The 21863-nt window shown below is 37.6% G+C and overlaps 1 protein-coding gene across 2 annotated transcripts in view; it reads right to left on the reverse strand.

Moving 5' to 3' along the window:
- Nucleotides 1–837: 837 nt before the first annotated feature.
- LOC104840084 (Alstrom syndrome protein 1-like) overlaps nucleotides 838–21863 on the reverse strand; it is a 28819-nt gene continuing 7793 nt past the window's right edge. The window contains exons 2-5 of one of the 2 annotated variants that reach the window (XR_775219.1): nucleotides 16144–16278; nucleotides 14378–14573; nucleotides 3967–4084; nucleotides 838–2658 (exon numbers count right to left, since the gene is read on the reverse strand). Coding sequence is in view for 1 of the 2 variants with exons in the window: in XM_010580788.1 (XP_010579090.1) it covers nucleotides 13481–13512; nucleotides 14378–14573; nucleotides 16144–16278 (363 nt within the window). In the remaining variant the exon portion in view is untranslated. Of the gene's footprint in view, nucleotides 2659–3966; nucleotides 4085–13430; nucleotides 13513–14377; nucleotides 14574–16143; nucleotides 16279–21863 lie in introns of those variants that run through there. The other variant, XM_010580788.1, reaches the window with a different exon arrangement.

The raw sequence follows: 21863 nt of genomic DNA on the forward strand, positions 1-21863 counted from the left end.
TAAAAGTTATTTTTCCACCTCTGTATTTAAGATAAGCTGAACTAGTATCATGGATGAAATTCACCAGTAGCACAGACCAGCGTAAAACCATGACATTTAGTCTGTAGTGATATAGACCCTACAAGAATCTCCTAAAAGAACGGTGGGGAAAAAAAAAAGGGGGGGGGATAACTCTGAAACCTGAGTTTAAATTAGAATCAGTTTTAAAGGGTCCTCTAAGACTTTTTAGGCTTACATAAAACACATATTTGCTAGTAATTCTAGAAGATGAACATGACAGGTTCCCAACACGACTGGATATTGGAAACTAACTATAAGCATGCTAGTGTCTCATTCCTGTGATACCTTCTACAATTCTGTCCTACTCACTCTATGACAGCCAAGTGTACTCTCATCTCTTCATAAGCAAAAGGTACAGAAGAGTTACCAATTTTTGTTAGAAACTAACTTACTGGGATTCTTTCTTCAATATTAAGCTCTTCTTTCTCTGGAGTTTTCAAAGTAGTTGCTCCAGTGGGGATGAAGTTATCTTTTGCACTGGTGAAGAAGCACCTGGAAACCACTGAAGGGCACCCTGCAGAGCCCAAGCTCCCCTGGCTACTTCCCGCAGAACTAACAGGAAGATTCAAACTATCTGGGGAAATATCACCAGAATTGTCCATGCTGACATGGCCAGTAGGAATATTTAGGTTGTGAGGCTGATTTTCAAGAGCATCACAATTCTTCTGGTCATCAGTTGGAGAGTTTCCATCCTCTTTAAGGAGCTGAGCAACTCCTTCAGCAGAAATGAAAACATTTGGGTGTGAACTTTGTCCTTTACTATTACCTTCTGCATCTTCACCGCTAGATCCAGAAACAATCTCAGCTGTAAACTTTTGTATCATGGAGCCTCCTGAACTATTTTCAGGCACCCCTAAAACATTACTTTTTTCTTCTAGAGGCTGCACTGCCTCTGTTGAGTTTGCTGGCAGAAAAACTTCAACCAAAGACACATTCCTACTGGAAACATTTACCACATTGTCAGACTGAGATCTAGTAAGAGGGTGGACAAGCAGTAAGTTTTTATTGTGAAAACACAAACTTCCCAGGGAACCTGTCTCTCTAAAGGAAGCAGCAACATTATCTTTGGGGTCTCTACCGCTTTTTTGTATTGACAAAATATTGTTTGAAGAACTGGCAATTGCACTGTAGACTTTCCTTCTAGGAGAAACTCCGCCTGGGTCACATGAAGTCCCTGTATCAGATACCTCCTCTGGCTGGCTCACGTTCCAAGCCCCTACCTTCTCCATGAAACTAAGTGATGGGAGAGACTGAATTCTTCCAGTGTAGGGATATTTCAATTTTAAGGACTCAAAATGTTCATTGTTTTCTTTCTCAGCATATTGGAGTGAATGCTGCTTCTCAACAGATGTAGGTGTAGTGGTAGATGAGTTCCCTGAAGTTTCTTCATTTAAGCATGAAGGAGAGGCCTGAATATCTGATTTAATCACAGTGACACCAAGTTCTTCTGCCTTAACATTTTTCTTTAGAAGTAACCCTGGAGTAGACTGATAGCTTGGATGAGCAATATGTACAGAGAATGAGCCATCACCTACAAGATTCAAGGAAGGGGAAACACCTGTAACTTTGTGTCCCCTTTCTATGGAAAAATCTGAAATAGTTAATTCACTCCTGCTTACTCCAGGTTCTACTTCCACTGGGGCATCCTCATTGCATGAAGAAGGAGCTTCCACGTCAGTCACAACTAGCTGTTTAGGTGCACAATCACTGGTACTTGTCACGGTAGGGATAAACTCCTCTTTCTCAAATCTCACTGCAGGAGACAGTTGTTTCTGCTGATGATCTAGGAAAGGTCCCTGGAGTGCCTCAGTAACAGCCACGAACTTCAAGCTTTCAGAGCCATTTAAATGCACTCCATGTTCCTTCGACGCTCTTTTGCCTGTTTCAGAAGTCTTTGCAGAAAAAACATCTTGAGCATCTGAATTTTTACAACTGTCTTTCCTCAAATCATCAGATAAATTATTAGACAAATCAAGCTCAGGAACCTTCTTTTCTTTTTCCAGCTTCTCTGGCTGCCTCATGCACCCTTCTGACTCACTCTCAGCCATTTTTACCTTCTCCTTTTGCATGTCTCTTTCACTTTTTTCTGAATTCTTAGTCAGTGCTGTTTTACAAGCGGAGTTTTCTGAAGACGAGAACTCATCATGCCTCAGTAACCCTTTTTCCTTCTCTGAAAGCTCAAAACCAGTGGCTGGTACATTGCTGTCACAGGAGAAATGTTCATCTTTTACAGATATACTGCAGGTCTGCTTTGCAAGAGAAGTTTTCATTTGGCTCAGTCTATTTGCCTTGGTTAGCATCACCTTTGAAGTGGAGTTTGCTAAATTGCCACTTGTGTGGGGAATCAATGCCTCCTCATTAGTACCATTTCTACAGTCTACATTTGCCTCCTTGCTCACAAGTAGTTGTCCAGAAAAAGAGGTTTGCTGAGACAAACAACTGGCATCACAAGGTTCCACATGTCTGAATGGAAGAGGATGCTGGGACAAAACAAAGCAGTCACTGGGTGCAGAGTCTGTGTCTGTCAATAACCAAGCTTCAGGGATGTGCGAAGGCTTTGAATGCTCCTCAGACGCACCAGAAACATCAGGAACTCCTCTATAAGAGGCAAGAAAAGTAAGTGAATTTCTGATCATATTTTTTTATTTCAACATCCATATTCTCTGCTTCAATATAAGAGGCAGAAGTAGAATGTCACTCAAACAAATAACTGGGGTTTACCAACATACACATAAATACATCCCCTGAACAGGCCGAAATATGAAGAAACGTAAAGAAAGTCCAAACAATATCAAGAAGCCCTACTACCCTATAAAATAAAGGTTTGAAAATAATATTAGTTTCTACTTAGTAGTACTGTCAATATTTTTCAACCTATTTAGGACTAAGGTGTTTTTTACTAACAGGATGTTTATTAGTTAAAATATAGGAGTTGCTTACACACACATAAATTTGCATGTGATTTTGTTTGGTTTTTTAAATATAAATCACCTTCTTCAGTTTCATTATATCAATTATTTCTTTAAAGGACATAAAATAAGCCATATCTCAGATGAACACAAGCAACAAATTCCTATAAGCTTCTAATATTTTTATTGTGGATTTTGAATTAATAGTTATTTTATATGAAAGTGATCATCAAACCACAATCAATATTACTCCATGCAAGTAGATCACCAGCTCTGATGGAAGCAAGTTCTGATCCACAAAGTGAAGTCACAGTGTATCATCACAGTGCAGAAAAGACCTTGACTCTATGTAAGCACTGCTTAGCGATAACGAAAACATCCCTGTATTATCAACACTGTTCTCAGCACAAATCCAAAACATAGCCCCATAGTAGCTACTGTGAAGAAAATTAACTCTATCCCAGCAAAAACGAGCACAGACTTTTACTGAAATACCTATCTTTATATATTCATACTTCATATAAAAATATGTATTTTAAATTAACACATATTACTCCAGTATATACAAAACACAATATTATTACATGTACATGTCTGCATGTATTTACTACTGTAAATGCAAGCTGTATTTGATTTTTGTCCCCAAAATTTCATGAAGTTTGAAATATTTCAGAGTCTAGGAAAGCTAAAAAGATGTCTGAGAGGGTGGAGTTCCTCATTTTCCCATCTTCTTCAGGTACATTAAGGTGACAAGTTCAGAAGAGGCTTCTTCTGGTTTTCCCTTGTTCAAACTCTTTTGAAGGCAAAATAAAAAGATGATTACAACTCTGACAATGCCTTCTCTCTATACAAAACAAATACAGAGTAAACCACACCTTTGTCTTATTTCTGTGACCATAAAACTGTAATTATTTAATTACTAGATGTAGGACAATTCATGGCCACTTGGGAAAAAAAGGTTTGCATTCTGTCATGACACCAGGTAACTTTATCCTACCTTAAGGGAATAAAATTCATTTCTGATTGCTGGAGAAGCGTCTCATCTGAAAATCTTTGGCCTTGTGTTGAATACATTAGCAGTGGAAGACAAGGAGAGAATTGACTGTCCTGAATATCTGTTAAAAATAACAGTAACACAGTAATAAAAGTTTGCCAGGCAATCCCTCTTTAAACTACTCTGCCAACAAATACAGCCTTCAAAATTCAAAAACATGCCAACTGCAGTGAAAATGATGTAATCCCATCATTTAAATCCTCTGCTGAAGCATGTTCCCTCATGTATTAAATTCAGCTTTCTTATCACATATCAAATTCAGGTTTCTTCTTGTCAATCTCAAAATGCTACACAACACTGACATCTCTAACTTACACTCCTATCCTTAAACTTCTTTTTGCACACATCCCTATCCTTTTCCACTCGCTAGGCAGTACCTCCCCTGGTGATTTCCATGCAGTCTGTACACGTCAGAGAGTGTCCACAGGGCAAGATCTTTAAAAACCAAGAATCCCCACTGATGCCTTTCCCAGTCTCCGTTTTTCCATAAATTTTGATTCTAGAAAAGGCTGCATAGGTTTTTTTCTTTAGGATTTCAAGACACAAGCAATAAACTTAGTCATCACAATTATACCAGTACCACTATCTACTACTGTAGCAATAAATTTAAGTTTCCATCATATATTTCTTTGTTCTTTGAGGTAGTTGGCACTTCTTTTTTCAGTTTGCTGCTTACAAAAACAAACAGAAATGTTTTATACCACAAGAATAAAAACAACTAAGCTGGTATCTGATAAGTGTAAATGACTACATGCATGTTTGACGGATGCAAAAAAACCTCCTTCCAATAATTTGATAAGTAAGCTTTTTTTTATAAGCAAAAAGCTATTTGTCATCAAGAGTATGACTTCAGAACCAGAACTCACATTCATTTAATTTAGGTTCATTAGTTTTCAACCATCTCAGACAAGCTATACTCTGTATCACTTACAGAAGCATAATCACATCAGATAAGATGACCATTACCTACAAAAAAATCAAGTTTACATTACGTCAGCTTTATCCTGAGGCTTTCTACAGCCTGTATTACATCACCTGATGAGTGGTATCCAACCACAAGACAACTTTTCTGATTAATTTTTAATTTAATACTTCCAATTAACATTTTTTTTAATTACTTTAGAACACTATGTAGTGAGAGCATAATTATATTGATAGAAATAATTCTACATCATACAGCAAAGCTGGCTCAAAATTTGGATGCCCTCTAGTTCCACCTCCTCAGCAGCTACAAAAATAATAATATGATTGCTATACAGTTTCAAAGATTCCCTTCTATCTCAGCAGCTGTCTCCACCACATGGCCAGCCTAATGCCTCCTAGAGAAAGCCAAACTTATACTTTAGCATCTGTAGTACAGATGGCACAAACATGCTATAGCAACTTCAGTGGGGAGTCTTTATTTTTCTAGCACCCAGTACCTCTTTAAAGCTAAACTCTCCCCCTTACTTTATTAGATAAATACATTGCACTGGTCACCACTCCATTTCACTTTCATCTTAACTATTTGCAATACCAAACATGAATCAAAAGTAAGAAAAGCCAACTGCTTTTTTGGAAGTTTATAGGAAAGGATATGTATCTTAAAGCAATAGTTATTAATAGGTATTCCTGAGCAACTTGACACGAGGAGACATTCAGAAGAGGCTCCAATGTAGACTGGTGAGCACCTGCACAAAGCTGGATGAAAAGATAATTATAACACACATGGAAGTGTAAAAAAAGTCGAGGAGAAAATGGCAGCATCAGCATAGAGGGAGCAGGAGCCAAGGAAATAAGGAACAAGGTCAGGGATGTCTCATTTATAATGTAACAGAGCCCTGAGGCACCATTATATTATAGGGCACAACCAAGGTTGTGGTCTAATACCAGACTGATTGGTATTTACGTGATTTTAATCACAATTTGAATCATGATTTAAAATCATGGAACAGGAGACTGATCTAATTCACTGTAATCTCCTTAGCATTTATTTAAAATGTACTTTACAGAAAACAAAGAGGTTTGGTTTCAGTGGCTGATACTGACTTAGAACCAAATAGAACTTGCACATTCGATTTGTTATTCTCAATCACTAACTGGGAGCAGACAATATGTACAATGCATTTATTCTGTTTATAGTGTACATTTATTCAAACAATTTTTTGTTGTTATACTTGAAAATACTGAGAAGATTAACCATAGTTAATGCAATTCTGTATCCAAGCTAAAGATGCAAAAACACATATTTTGAGAAACATTAAGCAAGCTGGAATCTAAACTATCTTAGCTGTGTTAGATGTACTTTTTTCCTCCCAAATCTTGTTTTACATTTAAAATGATATTAGTGAACAAAGGCAATAGTAATTGCAGTTATCGAATTAGACTTATCATCTCACATCATGATACACTTCATGTTTTCAGAAGTGGCATCTCATTTTTATTCATACAATAGAAAAGGAAAATAAGCTTTCCTGATTTTCAGCTTAACTTCTTCACTTTGAATGAAAATGTGTTTTCAAGCTAAACTGAAAGTCAGGAGCAATTAAATAAAAAAGTTTTCTGCACAATAAAGACTGGGTGTGCTGTCTTTGTAAATGAAGAAATGAAAAAGACTGAGGGAGGGAACCAAAAATAATTGAAAAAAAGCTGTCAAATGCCGTCAAAAATAGATCTTGGCAAACAGGTTTTTTTTCAGTGCAACTACACATGTATTGATTAAATAAATGTGCATATACACATATATATACACACCCCCCCCCGTAAGTCACAACATTTGGCTGATAAATCAATATTTTAAAGATATATCAACAAAAATTTAAGTACCACTCAACATTTGTATTAAGAAAGTCAACCCAGCACTCAAACAGATAAAAAATGATTTAGCATTCTCCAAGCAGAATTATAAACAGGAAGTCCTCTCTGCACGGATATGCATCTAGTCAGCCCCTTCAAGAGCTGTTCTTGTCCCTGCCCTATTTGAAAACTCAGAAATCCCCGAGTTCTTACAGAGACGGCACACAGATGAGGCAGATTGCCAAGCAATAAATATCTCGCTGCACAGACCATTGACAACAGGGCAGTCTGGGTCACCTGGCATCACAGCATGGCAAAGCATAGAAGTTTTAGTATAAGTGAAGTCCAGCCATACGTTGGTGGGAACAAAGTGCCCAGGCAAATCTAACAGAGTCAAGGACTACCTCGGAAAGCAACAACTCGGATGAGGACTTGGGGGTCATGACAAACAAATCACCGATAGGAGGCCAGTGCAATACTGTATCCAAAATGGCACGCAATTTTTCCATACATCAAAAAAGAAGATTAGTGAATAAGTAGTAACAAGGACTATTCTTTCCAACCTCCTACTGAAACTACTATTGAAATGGTATTTGCAGGTTCTGATGACCATAACTCTGTTTTTGTAAATATCACAGGAAGATCAGAGAAAACAGCTGAAAGATTGAAGAAACATGCCTCATCACAAGAGCCTCCTGGAACTAAATCTGTTTAGTATAATCAAAGAGAAGATTAAGGATGACTTGATTACATTTGTATGTAAGTATGCAAGAACAGAAATTTGGTCATTAAAAGCATTTCAGTTCGGATAATATATAACAAGAATCCAATGTAAAACACTGAAGCTATGCAAATCTAGGTGACAAATAAGACACTTCTGAGTGCATCAACACGATACAAGATAGCTGGCTCTCTACAAAATGTGCAAGGCAGTTTAGATAGATCATTAATAGCTTCAACAGTTATTCAAACAGCACAAAGGATCCTTGCTTCAATTCTCTCTTCCCTCTGTCCTCAGCTTTTTACATGTATTCCTGAACAAGAGCCCCTGAGTTCTCCATCTCCACTTGAAGCAGTAAGACTATACCTCAGCAAGAAGGGAGAACCGCACTTTCTCCACCCCAGCCCAGAGATATGTTCCCCCCCCAGGCAAGAGAACTCCGATCCAACTGAAATGTAACCATCTCCACTTCCAATCCTACCATTACATTTCAACCTGAACAGCAAGCTGATCTGATTGCACTGATTCACATACTGGGTTTAGCAGAGGGGATGCAGGAGGAACAAGTATGCAGGACAAGGAAAAGCCAGACTCTTCCTTTTCAGCAGCAGACTTTAGCTGACTAAATATACTGCAAAACTGTACCCTCACACTAGCCTCCATTTCAGGCAGCCTTGCTCCCCTGGCTTCTCCAAAGCGTGTTCTGGTTTTGTCATGTAGCAGAGATGTGCCTTAGGCTGACACTACCTTACCTTCCCCAGAGGTTTCAAGTCGGAGGAACTGTGGTGGTGATCACTGACTTGCAGCAGCAGATGACTGACAAGGCCAGGAAAGAAGACCAAGGAAGAAAGGGAAACCACCCCCCCCAGGAGGAGGAAAAAAAAAAAAAAAAAAAGAGAGAAGGAAAGAGAATAGTCAAGATGCACTGCAGCCCCATCCTCCATAGAAACCCTCTCTTCCAGCTTGCCCCCTGCAGCAACCTGCAGAGATGACCTGTAAAAGCACCCTTATGAAGTTCAACAGATGACATTTAACCAGGGCTACAAAACTATTTTTTTATGTACATAAAATATAACTCCAGCCATGTCACATGTTCTACCTCCTCTGGCTTTTTTTGAATGTTTTCTAATCTTACAGCACATGAACTCTAATGTTTTCAGTAACTTACTTTCTTCAGGAGGCAGAAAGATCATCGCTATCATATTCTAAATGCTTACGATGATTTAGGGGCTCATTACACTCAGACATAACCTAGGTTTTGCAGGCAGAGAAGCAGGTGCTCGATGCTTAAAGCAGCAAGTGACGTCAGTACAACACTCTTCGAGTATCTTGTGTCAAAACAGTAATTCTTCCCGCTGTCGCTCTGAAGGTCAAAAGCTTCCTCACAGTTGAATTCACTGAACAAGCAAAGCTGGGCATGCTACTTTATCTTACAGCCTGCTGACAATTCTGAATGCCAGAGTCAAATTGCCATTTGTGGAAGATAAAAAAGGAAGGCAAAACAAAAACAAAACCTTCTTGGCTTTGTCAATCTGTTCCACAATGTAGCAGGAGCAATTTCAATACAACTGTCATTGTGATTCCCCCCCCCCCAAATGAAATTCAAAACACTTTTGAAGAGAAGAAGGAATAAATTAGTTTTATAGCTTATCTTTCTCCCTCCCCTCTCACCTCTCCTTCCATATCTGGAAATTTAAGTGCATATACAAAAAAGCCTGCAGCTACTGGCACACTCTCTAGAGAGCAACAAATAAAATAGCAGCAGTATAGAGAATTCTTACATCTTTGTATCATATTAAAAAGCCTTATACTTTCCCTTTAATTCCAGTTGTATTTAAAAGGCAAACCTTGACAAATATCAGGAAGTTTTTCTTGATGAAACGGTTTCCAGTTCTGCAAATGACAATAATGTGGACAAAATGCTAAAAAATATACTAAATACAACAAACCTACAAAGACAAAGCATACCTAACCTACCATGTCCTTTCACTTTCTAGTATGTATCTTAAACCTCAATTTCCTACATGGCAAAACAAAAAAGGGGATTTTATTCAATACTAACCAACTCTAGCCAGACAGCAACTCACTGTGATGCACACATGGCTTTTAATTACAAAGCTGTTTGTAGGCCCAAACATGAAATAACCAAGGGTGCTTTTTATTTCATAAAGGCAAAAATCTCTTCAAAAACATCTCAGAATAGAAGCAATTCCAAATCCACAGCAGCCAGCAATTAATTCAGCCATACCAAGCTTGTCTGCCTGTGTTGTTACGCTAGAATAGAACCTCACTTCAACTTCCTAACACAGTCTTTAAAAAAAAAAAAAAAAAAAAAAGGCGGGGGGGGACGGGACGGGACAGCCTTAAGGGCGGCAAGGGACAGGGCTTAGTGTTCAGTGTAGACTAAAAGCAATATATTAACTCTGAATTACTGTAAAAAGTGCTAGTCTTTCCTTTAATGCTTTTGTATGACACACAGGATTTTTAAAGTTCCTTCAGCAGATGTATTACCTCTACCAAAGCTAACCTCATCCCAGATTCTGCCTTAACAGATAGAAGTCATCTTCTGCCTTGTTTTTCTTTATGGAAATCTATGTATATTCACCACCATAAAGTTAACAGAGAACCATATACGAGAAAACCCCTGAACAAGTAAAACAAGAGGTTCAAGCAGAGAAACAGCAATTTTTTGAACCAGATAATCCAAGTTAGCAAAACCAAATTCAATCTTTGAAGAAAGTGTAACAGGAGACACAAGGGAGAGTTGCAGCCATCAGTGCAAGACCTACAGTGGAAGGCATTGAGCCTTGGGCCTCAGAGGTGTTCAGTATGAACCAGAACCTCTGGATCCAGATGCACCAGAGATGTTCTCTCTCCCCTTAGAGGCTCCTTCACAAAGGATAGATCAAAGCATTATCCAAATAACCACAAAAACTGATGAAAATGAGCAAAAGCTGCACATTGTAATAACAGCCGAACTCATCAAACCCTCAGGAGTCGTCATGAGTGTCTACCAGGCTATTCCTAAGGCAATTTCAACTCCATCCCCTTAAGCAGTTGTTAACTTCAGAACAAACAAAAACCCAAAAAGCAACCTACATACAAGTAAGATTACACAAGCAGGAATGGCAAGGAATTGCCAAGGAATGGCAAACTCTAAGTTGAACTTGCAGTTAACTGGAAGCAACACGGGTTTATTTTGAAACATCACAAGCAATCATGTTATTTGCCTGTAATAATTTTGTTTGTTTGTGAAAAAAAACCTAGCACAATGGTGCAGTGAAAGCAGCTTTAGAAGCACCTTCATTCAGGAATTCCAGTTGCATCCTAGAAAAGCAAGTCACAAATACAATAACCTAATGGGCAGCATAACACTTGATTTTGCAGTGATCCGCTGAGGGATATCAATACAAAAAGAAACACTTAAGGCTTAGTAACAGCATTTTTAAATTATGTGTTTCCAAGGAAGTGTATGCAAGTATATGCACAAAAGGAGTCTACGTGGCGCATCATAAAAGTGAAGAAAAAAGAAAAACAAGAGTTATCAGCAGGTAAGAAGTTAACAGATAACATAACAGTAAGTTACAGTATACTTACACAATGGTCTGCACAGAAAAATTAATAATTCAACTGAAACTGAGACAGAGCTAACTTTGAAAGTCAGAAGTTAACATACAGCGCATGATCAAATTTAATGTTAGAACTAGCATTTAAGACTTGAAAATAAAATAGAAATCTATGCCTAAATGCAACAACTGCTAACTTCAGAGTGGAACAAATGGATAAGAATCATGTCTTTGGGTCTGGTGAACAGTTGTTTAGCATAGTAACTTGGATGTGTAAGGAAGCAGAAATGCAATAAACAGAAATAATGCAACTAAGGCAAGCAAGGAAAGTGTTCTAGCTTGGGTAACTAAAACAGCTGTTGATAACAGTCTTGGCTAGTTTTGTCTTCTATAGATAGCACAGAAGAGAAAGTAAACCACTTCAGCCATATGAGTATTATTAATTATACATTGCTTAGTTGTGCTTTTGCTGGTTTTGGTTTCATTAAATGCACACATACAAAAAGGGAAAGATGTAATTCTTTACAGATTAATTGCCATAGCTGAACCTTTAAGTTAAAAAGCAAGAGGAAAATATGAGCAAATAAAGGTAATAGAGAAAAATGGATCTGACAAAAGTTGGCTTTATTTCCAAGAGAAACAAGTTTATTTTATGGGGGACAATTAACAGCAACAACTGAAAAAAGTAAGCGTCTCCATTTCCACCATTTTGATGATTATTAGAAATTTTTACAATGAATCAGCAATATGGTTTGTGTCTTAAGATGCAGAGAATAATGCTGCATTATAAAGATAAGTTTTCTTTTTCAGAGACGTACTACTACCAGTGGACTAAAAATTATACAACCAGAATACTCTGACTCCACATGGATGAAAAATTAATGCAACCAAGAACAGATAAAGGTGAAATACTAAATCTTGGAACTTCTCAAACCAATCTTGAACTAAACTGTGATGATTAGATGTGAAAGGAAGCAATAGAAACACTTAGCTTTTCTAAAGTAGAGGTGTTAAAACTGGAAAATATTACTGGCAGTAATATAAATTGCACCCAAATGCAAGTGGTAGCAATAAGGACTACTAATAGAATATTAAACACTATAAGTAGTGGTTTATTGCCACAAAAATATAAATAATCTGAACAGCCATGGGCGCGGCAGGGAGAAGGTGGGGCAGAGAGAACACCAAAAACCGAGTGTCTAGATTGGTGTAAATTCCAGGCATAGAACAGAATACAACCGTGTATTAGGAGAAATAAAAACCAGGATCTTTTACATCAAAAAATAAAGATGACTGCCAAATAATAGATGCACAATCCCCACGAGCATTACCGAAAATAATCCATCAGTCGCTTTGGATACCTAAAGTGAGAGCTTGATGTATCACTAATGGTGTATTAATAGAGCTAAAAATGTGTTATGAAAAATGGAGTTATAGCAAATTTATCTGTCCTACATGAATACAGCCTGAAGAATGCTGTACTTGAATGCAGCAACAACTACTTGCATGCAAGTACTAATTAGCAGTTAATGTTTCTCTCACCTATGATACTGGAAACAGCTGCATGCATGTTCTTTCCCTGTATTCAGGCTGGTGGGATGACATCAGAAGACTGAACCCCATGTGGAAAAAACAGTAATGTCCTTCTTGTATATATCCAGAATGAAACATATATAGCATCCAGCCATATCATGCATTAGCTAATCAGAATTATATAATGTGGAAGAATGCTACACTGGGGTTAATATGGCTGGAACAAATTTATTGATGAATCACGATAAATAGAACAAGAAGCTGAAGTACAAGGAAACACCAAGTCAGAAAACTCCATATTATGTTAGAAAACCAAAGCTATTATGATTAAGTGATGCAGAAACCCTATTCACCACCTGTGTATTGTTCTTAAAGGATACTCACAGCTGTATTACAATTAGATTTTTAACACCCAAGAGGGTTTTTTTTTTATCATTAACAATGCAATTTGAAATAACACTTATAAATACATCAACACATTGCACACAGGTTTTCACATCTTAGCACTATCAACAATACTGAAGATACCACACCAATTGAAAAAGCATTCTGAGGCCCAGATGACCAATATATTGGAAAGAATAGATATCCATATTAATGTAGTACATTCCAATATGGGTATTGTCCAAACCCAGAGAGAAACGTAAGGACTTGTCACAAAGATATAAATATTGATGTGAATGAAGAAAGAAAGTGTGTATAAACTTGTGTTTAAGCACCAGAACAGAGGACTCATTAGCAGAAGGTCCTGTGCTCTGACAATGGGAGGATAAGGTTGCTGCATTTCATAGGCACACCCCCTTTTTCTGTTAGCCCAACAGGACAGCGGACTACAGCAAAGCACCACCCCAGGTCTTGATAGCTAGTATGCACAGGCCACGGTGTTACAGCAAGCTAAACCACTTGGGGGGCGGAGGGAAGAGCTGGTGCTTGTGAGTGCAACAGTGAAAGTGGGTAAACATCAACTTAGACATTTTGTAAATAATTACCACCTTCCCCTTCCATGTAGTCTTTGTTATGCTAACTTCCTACATAAGCAAATCCCTTTATCTAGATAGTTTGGGTTAAGTCTAGCAGCAGTACAGTACTTCTGCCTATAATTTCTCAGTTTTTCCTCTTATCTGAAAAGAAATACATATAGTGATTAATTAAAGAGCAGTAATACTTACAACATACCTTTGTAAAGGGATATTGAAAAATTTTTAAAACTGTATTTGGAGATTACTTTGTCTGTAAAGAAATCCTATAAGAAGCAGTGAAACACAGATGCAGCACACCGTAGTTTGAATATATAAGGAAGGGGCACAAGTATGCACACACTCCCACCAAACAGTTTTTCATGTTATCAATACAATTATATCTACTTTACTATTTTGAAATTAACAAAGATTTTTGACTAACAAATTAATACAGATTTTGAGGACACAGAGAACTATCACTTCACCTTGAGAGAACCCCAAAAATTTCTAACTTTACTCAGGTTTACTATTAATTCTAATTAATTCACTATTAAGAAGACAAGACTATAGCTTTACCTGAGACCAAAGATAATCAGTTCACCTGTTAAAAGATCCAGGGAAGGTATACAAACCCTCTCCCTCATTTTGAAGACAGGCTTTGATGATAAAATTACACAGAATGTATTTTGTAAACACCAGTTCTCACTAAAAGAAGTCAAATCCAGGTTAGGGACTGATTTAAAAGGAAAAGTGAAATCCTAAGTGTTTAGCAGTTAAACAAAAGGCATCTTTGAACATACCCAGCAGTAAGCCATGTGCTGTATGTCCAGGAGACTGCCTTCTAGATCCTTCTGCTGAAGGCAACAGTCCTTCCTCCAGCGTAGGGAACTCCGTCAGGTCATTTCTATTGCAAGTCAGGCCAAGCTTTGTCTCCGAGGCAGCAGTTAAATGGCTGGCATCCACTTCTGCTGGAAGTTGATACCATGACTCGATTTCCTAAGAACAGGTGGGAAGAAAAGAAGTGCTCAAGCATCAAGAAAGTTTTAAGACATATATCCAAAGGAAATAAAGACTAAGTTGTGAAACAATGGAATTATTGCTTCTAAATTGCATTTCCTATACAAATACTCAGGTTTTAATGTAAAGGAATTATGATGCACTATGAACTGCTCAAGTCCACAGTCAGTTCTCACTACTGCCTAAGCTGTCATCTCTCTCTCTGATCACCAGCCTTCCATCACTTGTCTGAAACTGAGCTCCATCTCCAAATCCTGCCACTGCAGAAGACTTTTTCCAAACCAGAATGAAATATCTCACTTGGAAAGAAAAATCTTGATAATGACAAATGCTTCAGTAGGATGCTGGGCCAATACAGTTCCTGACACTGCGTAGTAAAGATAGTTTGCATTGTACAACTGGGGATTAAGAAGCAGAACAGTTTCTAATTTGTCTTTAACGAAAGTTTCTAGTTACAGAAATTCTGAGTTCACACAGACAATGCCTGACAACCCTAGCCAATTCTTTGGCATATTTTAAGAAAAAGACTTTCAGTTAATGTTCAAATGGAAAGAAGCATCTTTAGTTCACATAATTCATTGAAGAATTTGCATTGGGATTACTGGGGAAGTAATTAAAGAGACAAATTTTAATTACAGAAAAGGCACAGACCAGTCTTCAGTGCAGAGAATTAAGAATATCAATCATTTATAAGGCAAACCATTATCATCAGTATATATAACTTTCTTGCTTATATTAACATATACGTAATTGAAAGTGTCCCACTGAATTGGTAGAAGTACAGCACTATCCCTACTCAACAGCTGCAAGCTCCTCGTCCACATCAGAATTTTGCTATATGAACTATAATTTTTGCACAAGATTCTTATAATCATTTGGAAATAAAATTTTTTATCAACTCAGTCTTTTCAAAACACCTGTGATCTTACGCAGTTCTCAGAGTAATTAAATATTTGGCAGCATATCCATCAGATAGAACTACTATGACTGTATCACAATGTGAATACAGTTTTCCTTAATCACATATGGAACGCTTCATTAAAACTAAGGTCTAAAAGTAGTCAGATTTCACATGAACTGAAGCATGGCTCTGTACTAACATGTAAATCAGTTATTTTGAGGTAGACAGCTGTGTCATTTTAAGAGGCAGTAGCAGGACCACGATTATAGCAAATTACAACCTGAATACAGATCAAAGATACTGTTGCAAAGAAGAAAACATTACATTAGAAAATATACTAGGTTTATAACCAGAAAACAGAAAGGAGGGGAAGGGGGAGAAAAAAAAAAAATTAAAAATCATTTAACTACTGAGGATTCTGCTTTGAATGACAGATGTCAGAAAGCTTTGTAGCACTTGGATCAGGACTAAATGACTTGTCAGAGTTCACAACAGTCCTGTTTGTCTGCTGTTCCAAGACAGAGAAACGCAGACCTTTACAGGGCAAGGATGGTGGCGATCTAAATTACACAGATAGAGCACTTTGTATTATTTTCAATCACATAATTAACCTGCAACCACAAGCAAAACAAAGCATAGTACAAATACCCGATTAGTGGCAGTTTTCTGACGTATTGCTTCTCCTAGGGAGATCCCACTGGTAACTGATGCCTGGGTTTCGCTACTGCTGCGGCTTAATGATTCTTCGCTCCAGCCACGATGTGGTGGAGTTGTTGCAATAGGCTAAAAGAAACAATATGTGCTTTTAAAACAGAAAATAATTTCTTGGCATTTCAACATACGTATGTATTTATTTAAATAATGAACAATGAAATATATAAAACACTCAAGCCACCCCCAATGCCGAGAGTTGGGTGTCTACCTCAACATACTTAGACAGTGACCTAAATTCCATCCACAGCCCCAAAACTTAACTAAAAGGGGCAGGTTCATTTGCCACGTCAGATCCCAAAAAACAGTAAGCATGCTTGGCTAACGTGCAGAAAATCATTTCCAAGGGCCAGAAATTTATTTCTTATTTCCAACCCATGTAGATGCAGCTCTGAGGAAATCACAGAATACCAAAAAACTCATCACCTTGATCAAAGTCAGGTTCTGGCATTTGTCCTGTCTGGTTGGTTTTTTAATAGTTATTTATTTATTATTTTATTAAAAACAGAAGGTTTTTAATTATATCAATACCGTAAACTAAATTTTAAAGGGCATCTTATATAAATATATTAAAGCAACTCTAGGTCGATTTCTATATTATAATTTAGCAATACCTGACATATATAGAGGGGATGAATTGAAGTTAAATTGGACTTCTGCCTAGAAAAGCAGCTGTAACATTTTTTTTTCCCCACGAGATAACAGAGGAAGCTGTTCTGCAGTCAGAATGAAATTTCTTTTCCATAATATCCCACGCCTGAGGTCACAGCAACTGTAACAGCTTTCTCCAGACAAGACAGCCAGCCAGGTTCAAACACAATGGTATATAATTGTGAAAATAGACATTTCTGGAGCACCAAGGTTCAGCCCAAACAAAAATGTTCCAGGAAAATAGTTAAAAAAGACCTGGAGACTAGCACTGGACAATATCAGGTAATATTATTAATGCAGCAATTTAACATGAAGCCTCAACCAGAAGGACTTGTAGCTCCCCCACCTCTTTAACACCCCTCCCTGTCCTCATCTTCTTCCTCATATCAACTCTAGTTCCAGTTTAACTCACTAATAATTTTTCAAAAAGCCAAGCTACCCTCAGAGGTATTTTTTAGTGACCAAGCCAGGAAATGGCAGGATCTGAAGAACACTGCAGTGCGCCAAGCAGGGGCAGGAGGAAGCTCCCCACAACCTACTCCTGTACTGTGAATTGTGTATCTACTGTCTGGCAGTATCTGGCTGCCATGAGAACTACAATGGCCCATAATATGGGCAAGTGACATGTGAAGGGCAGAAGTAAAAGGTCACAGACTGAGAAAAGGAGAGGGTCAGTGAAAAAGAACCAAGTGATTTCCCAGAAGCCTACCTTCTACATGAATAATTATAATACTTTTGGATATGTGCCTTCAGTTATGAAGTCCTCCAGTGACAACTGGCTTTTTTTTCTTATTTCTTCTTTAAATAGATTTCCTGATAAATTGGTCTAATACTTATTTGGAAATTTCCATTCAGTAGCACAAATCTACCTTGATAGACTGAGCATACCATTTCCAACCTTTACCACAAAAAAAGCAAGCCATGAGAGTTTTCATGAAGACATTAATTACATTCTAAGAGATCAGACACAAGCTTAAAGTCCAGAACACAAACCTGTTTCAATGTAAAAGAAACATGTAAAATTCAGCATTTAAGATTGTTTTCTTTAAATGTAATATTATTACCTACTAGTTTAGCTAAAGTGGCACCTGAATTCTGTTTCATTCTTCTTATGCACTAAAAAGCTGGAAAGGATGTGAATAAAAGCTTAATTTTTTTTTTTAATTTATTACAAGACTGCTAGTCCATATTGGAACTTAAGAAAGGTGAGTTCACTCTTGACTATTTATGGCACCTCACTTGTATGTGATTCTTATACAAAACATAACATCTTCAACCCATCTACAAAAAATAAATTACAGCCATCACAAATGAATCTTTATCCATCTCATGTTCCTAAGAAGCCATTAATTCTGCCACAGAGACAGTGGATCTACAAGTTTCAGAGATAAGCTGAGGAAAGCCCCTTCAATTCTGACTCACCTGTTCAAGGGACACCTGAAATAATCACCCAGTGGCTGGGCTATCATCTACAGAGAGAGAGTTTGGGCCTTCCCTCTAATCCTGAATTATCAGGCATGCAACCTTCCAGTGAACAGCTTATTTTCGACCCTTACTAACTCCAAGAACATGCAAAGCTGAAGGTAGGCTGAACTTCTCTTGCCTTTAAACGTTTGGTCAGGGGACTGCCAAGACCACTGGCAAAGCACCACACAGACTCCCATTAGCTTCAGCCCCAATTCTGCCCATGAGCAACAGGTAACCCTTAAACTCTTCCTCCCTGGAAACTGCAGCCCACTTCACTTGTAAGATGGGATTCTAATTCAAGATTTTTCCTTTTACCCCTTAAACACCCAGTTTTTCCTTTAAAATAAGCCACTTGCTCAAATGTCCGACTGCAAACTAAAGAACATCATTGGGGCAACACCTCTACACTTTTCAGGCAGTTACAAAAACCTCAACTCTGGATAGTAATCTCAAAAATTTTAGCTTCTGGAAGGACAACAATTTCCAGAATTTCAGTACCATATGCCATCTTAAAACCTTCTACAAAACAGCATCACTGAAATAAAGACATGATGTAGCTTTCTATACAGGTCAGCACTGTCAAGTAAATTACTTGGAATGGCAAGAATATTTTTGTCCAAGTTTAAAAAAGCTATAGCACTCAAAAGGAAGATGTTTATTACTGATCACGTGCAAATCACACCTATAAAACTAGGACTCAACCAGGCAGAAACTACTCTTCCAAATTAATTCCCTGCACAAAATAAGTTTGTTTGGGCTTTGTATTGGGACTAAAGGTAATAATTGTAGCCTGTATGCATATATTCAATCCCTATTCCATTTCCCTAGTTCCTATTGTTCATTCTAATTAAGTCATTAAAAGAAGCAGCACTGAAGTGGACTTGACAATAACTCTGAATGCAAAGCATTCAAATAGCTATTTGGTAATTTAATTAAGGCCTATTATTGAAAATTTGGGTTTACAACATGCATCTTCAGAAAAGAGCAATTTTATTAATCCAACTGGAAATCAAAAGCGTTGGGTAAGGGACCCATACTGTGATTAGAAAACAAATTCAAAAAAAAAAAGTACTGATTTTATTTAGATAGGCTGAGCATAGCTAATTTAAGTGGGTGTTCTAAAAGATATTAGAACAAATGAGTAATGACAGCATTCAAGATCACACAATGAACGAAAGACTAAACAACCAAACTGTGCATGTTAGTCTTCATTCTCCCCTTTAAAATTACCTCCTTCAGCCTATGGTGTGCAATTCCTCTCAAAATCATTTAATTACTTGTATACCTGTCAGCCACTTAAATTATAATCCTTTTTCCATGCTGCAGCAGTTGCATCGCAGACTTCCTTCTCTCTACCCACCAGCATGCCAGAGAAACCACTTCACATGAAGAGAATTCTTCAGTTTCCAAAGACTACTGATTAACTTGCTTTCAGGGAAAAAAAAAAAAATTGACTGGCAACCTAAAGAAAATATCACCAAGATAATAATTCCATTAAACCTTATAGCCAAACTTTGAATTTGAGCCTTTTCCCCATACAGTTTCAATGTACCTGAGTGACATATTGTCACAACACTGCAAGAAAAACAACATGAAAAACATCATCTGAACAGGTTTCTTCTACCTGTAGCTTCATTTCTTAATCTTTTACCAAAATATTTTATTACAGAATGGGGGGGAAGCACAATTCACTATCAACTAAAGTCAGCAAGAATCTTCCTCGGAGAGAGAATTTAATATGAACAAGTCTTGGGCAAATGGGGATAAAATGAGAGTATAGAAGGATAAAGTACAACTGAGCTTCCACTTTGTGGAAATTTCTCTCTCAGAAATACTTCCTCCTTCCAAATACTCCCTTAGCACTTACAGTTTTCAAAACCCATTCACTTCACATTAGAATTTGGAATAGGTTCAACCAGTCTTATTTTGGGAAAACAGAGCCAAACATGTATCATATGCAGATTTCTCAAGAAGAAATGCTAATGAGTTATGATGCGATTACTACAAATAGCAATATTCTAGAAGATTCAGAGTACAATTATATCCAGAGCTACCAAAGGCTCAAATACTCAGTCACCCAGAAGAGCAGGAAGGAATCAAATTAGTATTACTATCGCTAAGAGCACTTACATAGCGCCTTGCATGTAAAGGCCCAAAAACATTTCATAAACAGTGATTCACAGCACTGCTTTAGAATGTGCATGATAAATATTTATCCTCCTTTTACTAGGCACAGAGAACCTAGTGTACAACAATATGGCAAATCAGCAGCAGAGCTGATTCCCTGAGTAGTCTGATCTGACCATAATGCACATCTCTTACTTGAGGCTCTAAAATTTCATCTGTCTTTGCCTGTAGGTTATGAGAGAAAGTCAAAAAGAAGAACACCTACAGCATCACAAGCCAAGGATATAAGAGCATGAATAAGAACGTGAAATGAGATATTAAAGAAATATTTGTATCACAATTAGGTAACACGATACCCTTTACATGAAATATTAAAATAGGTAAGTAGCTGCTGTCATGGTCACAGTGATGCTATAGCATCATGAACATGAAAAGTGGCCTGCACAGTGGCATACTGTAGAAGAAGGCGGCAAAACTGTAGAGAAAACATATTTAGAGTCAATTCCTGTTAAAACATAATTCAAATGATTTTGCAGTGTGCACCTTTCCAATCTAAACAAGAAGCACACTTCTTTTGTGTTTAAACAAGCAGAAAAAAAATATGGCAGAAAAGCAAGAAACACTCATTGTTAGTCTCCCAACTCCATCCAGGTTTACCAGTTCTGATTTCCAGCTGCTGTTTGTAAACGTTTCTTATCAAAATGCCCATAAACTACTGATCTGTCTGCAATGCTGTTGGGGGGTGGGAGGGCAAGGGGATTTGAATTGGGGCAGGTGGAAGGGAGATGAAGCAGGACCCCCCCCAAGAAAGGAATAAACTTATAATTAGTCAGGAATTCTCCACTGAAACATGCTCCTCAGAAAACATCAGTAGCGTTCAACCCAAGAAATCTCATGTGAAAAAAAATTACCATTGATGACTGATTCTCCCAGGAAGGCAACGATCCTGGAAAACCAGCCACCCAATAAGCCAAAAGCTCTACAAATCCAGAAGCAATCCTATTGCTCCACCTTCAGAGCTGCCCACCTAGCAAATGCTCAGTGAAACTAATACATTTACCCATTCCAATACCACTATTTAAATCATTCAACTCTTGCACATCAGAAGAACCATGTCCACACTTCTCTCAAACTGTATTAGTTATACCAATGCATTTCATAAAATCCTCCCAGAAAAACCTAAGACTTCTTTGGAGTTTGCTCTTTCAAAGTTTCCTTCAAAGCAAACAAAAAAATGCAAGTGCTACAAAACTGCATATACCCACAACTGCATACAGCCAAGTTTTATGCTCCAAAATCAAAGAGAATTAAAAGCCAACCATGCCTGAGATACTGAAGTAACAGGAGGACCTTAAGGAAAGATGAACACTTCCTGAAGTCAAATACTTCCCACACAAGTAGGATTCTCCTGC

The sequence above is a fragment of the Haliaeetus leucocephalus genome, unplaced genomic scaffold (assembly GCF_000737465.1).
Source record: "Haliaeetus leucocephalus isolate CR32 unplaced genomic scaffold, Haliaeetus_leucocephalus-4.0 Scaffold741, whole genome shotgun sequence".
NCBI lineage: Eukaryota > Metazoa > Chordata > Aves > Accipitriformes > Accipitridae > Haliaeetus > Haliaeetus leucocephalus.